Below are 1095 nucleotides of genomic sequence, written 5' to 3'. Positions count from 1 at the left end.
AAACTTTTTCCTTGTGGGCAATCTTCAGGGAGTCACATGCTGGTTATAAATGGGAACAGAGGCAAAGGTAACCAGAGCAATGGATAGAACTCTGTGCACAGTGTGGTACATTCCAGACATGCACACATATGTGTGTGCACACACACACCTGTCTACTAGGAAAGCTAAATACATTATCACAGTTCAAAGAGATGCATCTGTCAGAAAAATGCTTTGCAGGAAGGACTGCATTTGGCCCCTGGACCCAAGTTTCTCCACCCATGAACCAGAAACTCAACCTGGGAACATCTGAATGCAAAGAATAAGCCATACCACTAAGCTATGAGCCCTATACGTGTATTGAAAAAAGATTAAGACTGTCTATGCTATAGTCCTCAGAATTTAAAAAAGAAAAAAGGAGGCTTGTGTGTGTGTTGTGTGTGTGGAGGCTGTGAAGGGAGCTGCGTCATTCCACTGAGCAGCAGCCAGGAAGGCTTTGGAGGAAGAAGAGCAGCAGCAGCAACCACAACAGCCATGCCGAAACATGAATTCTTTGTAGGCATGACCTGTGAAGGGTGCTCTAATGCCACCAGCCATGTTCTCTTCAAGCTGGGAGGTGTTGAGTTTGAAACTGACCTGCCCAACAAGAAGGTGAAAATAGACTCAGAGCACACTGTTGACACCTTACTGAACACCCTGAAGAAAACTGGGAAGGGTGCCTCCTACCTTGGAAACAAATAGACACACAAGAAGGCTTGGCCGGTGAGGCTACTGTGCTTCAGGAAAGCAACGTTTAACATGGTTTCTGTCAGAAGGTGGCTGTTTACGCTTCTGTCAATCTTCCTTTGACCACAGTTGCTCTGCCAGATGTTGGAGAAGAGGGGAAGGGTGGGAGGAAGAAGAAGGCCTTTGGTGGGGGAAGAACTATGAGAATTTTTGACAGCAGATGTCCCACGTCTTGTCCTACAGCAGTAGTGTTTCTTCTCTTTGGCCTTGTAATAAAACTTGGATCTATACTGTACAGTATTCAAGTAGAAAAGAAAAGAAAGAGAGAGGGGGAGAGAAACAAGCAGCACTATGGTTCATCCATTTCCCAAGAGCGTCTTTAAGTGTGAC

General features: G+C 45.6%; 1 protein-coding gene across 1 annotated transcript; it reads left to right on the top strand.

The window, feature by feature from the left end:
* Positions 1-513: 513 nt before the first annotated feature.
* On the top strand, positions 514-720 carry LOC118076411 (copper transport protein ATOX1-like). Its single transcript, XM_035099151.1, has one exon. The coding sequence runs from the start codon at positions 514-516 to the stop codon at positions 718-720; it is 207 nt and encodes a 68-aa protein (XP_034955042.1).
* Positions 721-1095: the final 375 nt, after the last annotated feature.

This window comes from Zootoca vivipara, chromosome 2 (genome assembly GCF_963506605.1).
Source record: "Zootoca vivipara chromosome 2, rZooViv1.1, whole genome shotgun sequence".
Classification (NCBI taxonomy): Eukaryota; Metazoa; Chordata; class Lepidosauria; order Squamata; family Lacertidae; genus Zootoca; species Zootoca vivipara.
Note: the sequence above shows the minus strand (reverse complement) of the source record. Positions and strands in the feature narration are given on the sequence as shown.

Bases quoted from the DNA above. Each gene is read 5' to 3' on its own strand.
- LOC118076411 (XM_035099151.1), top strand. From the start codon at position 514: ATGCCGAAACATGAATTCTTTGTAGGCATGACCTGTGAAGGGTGCTCT.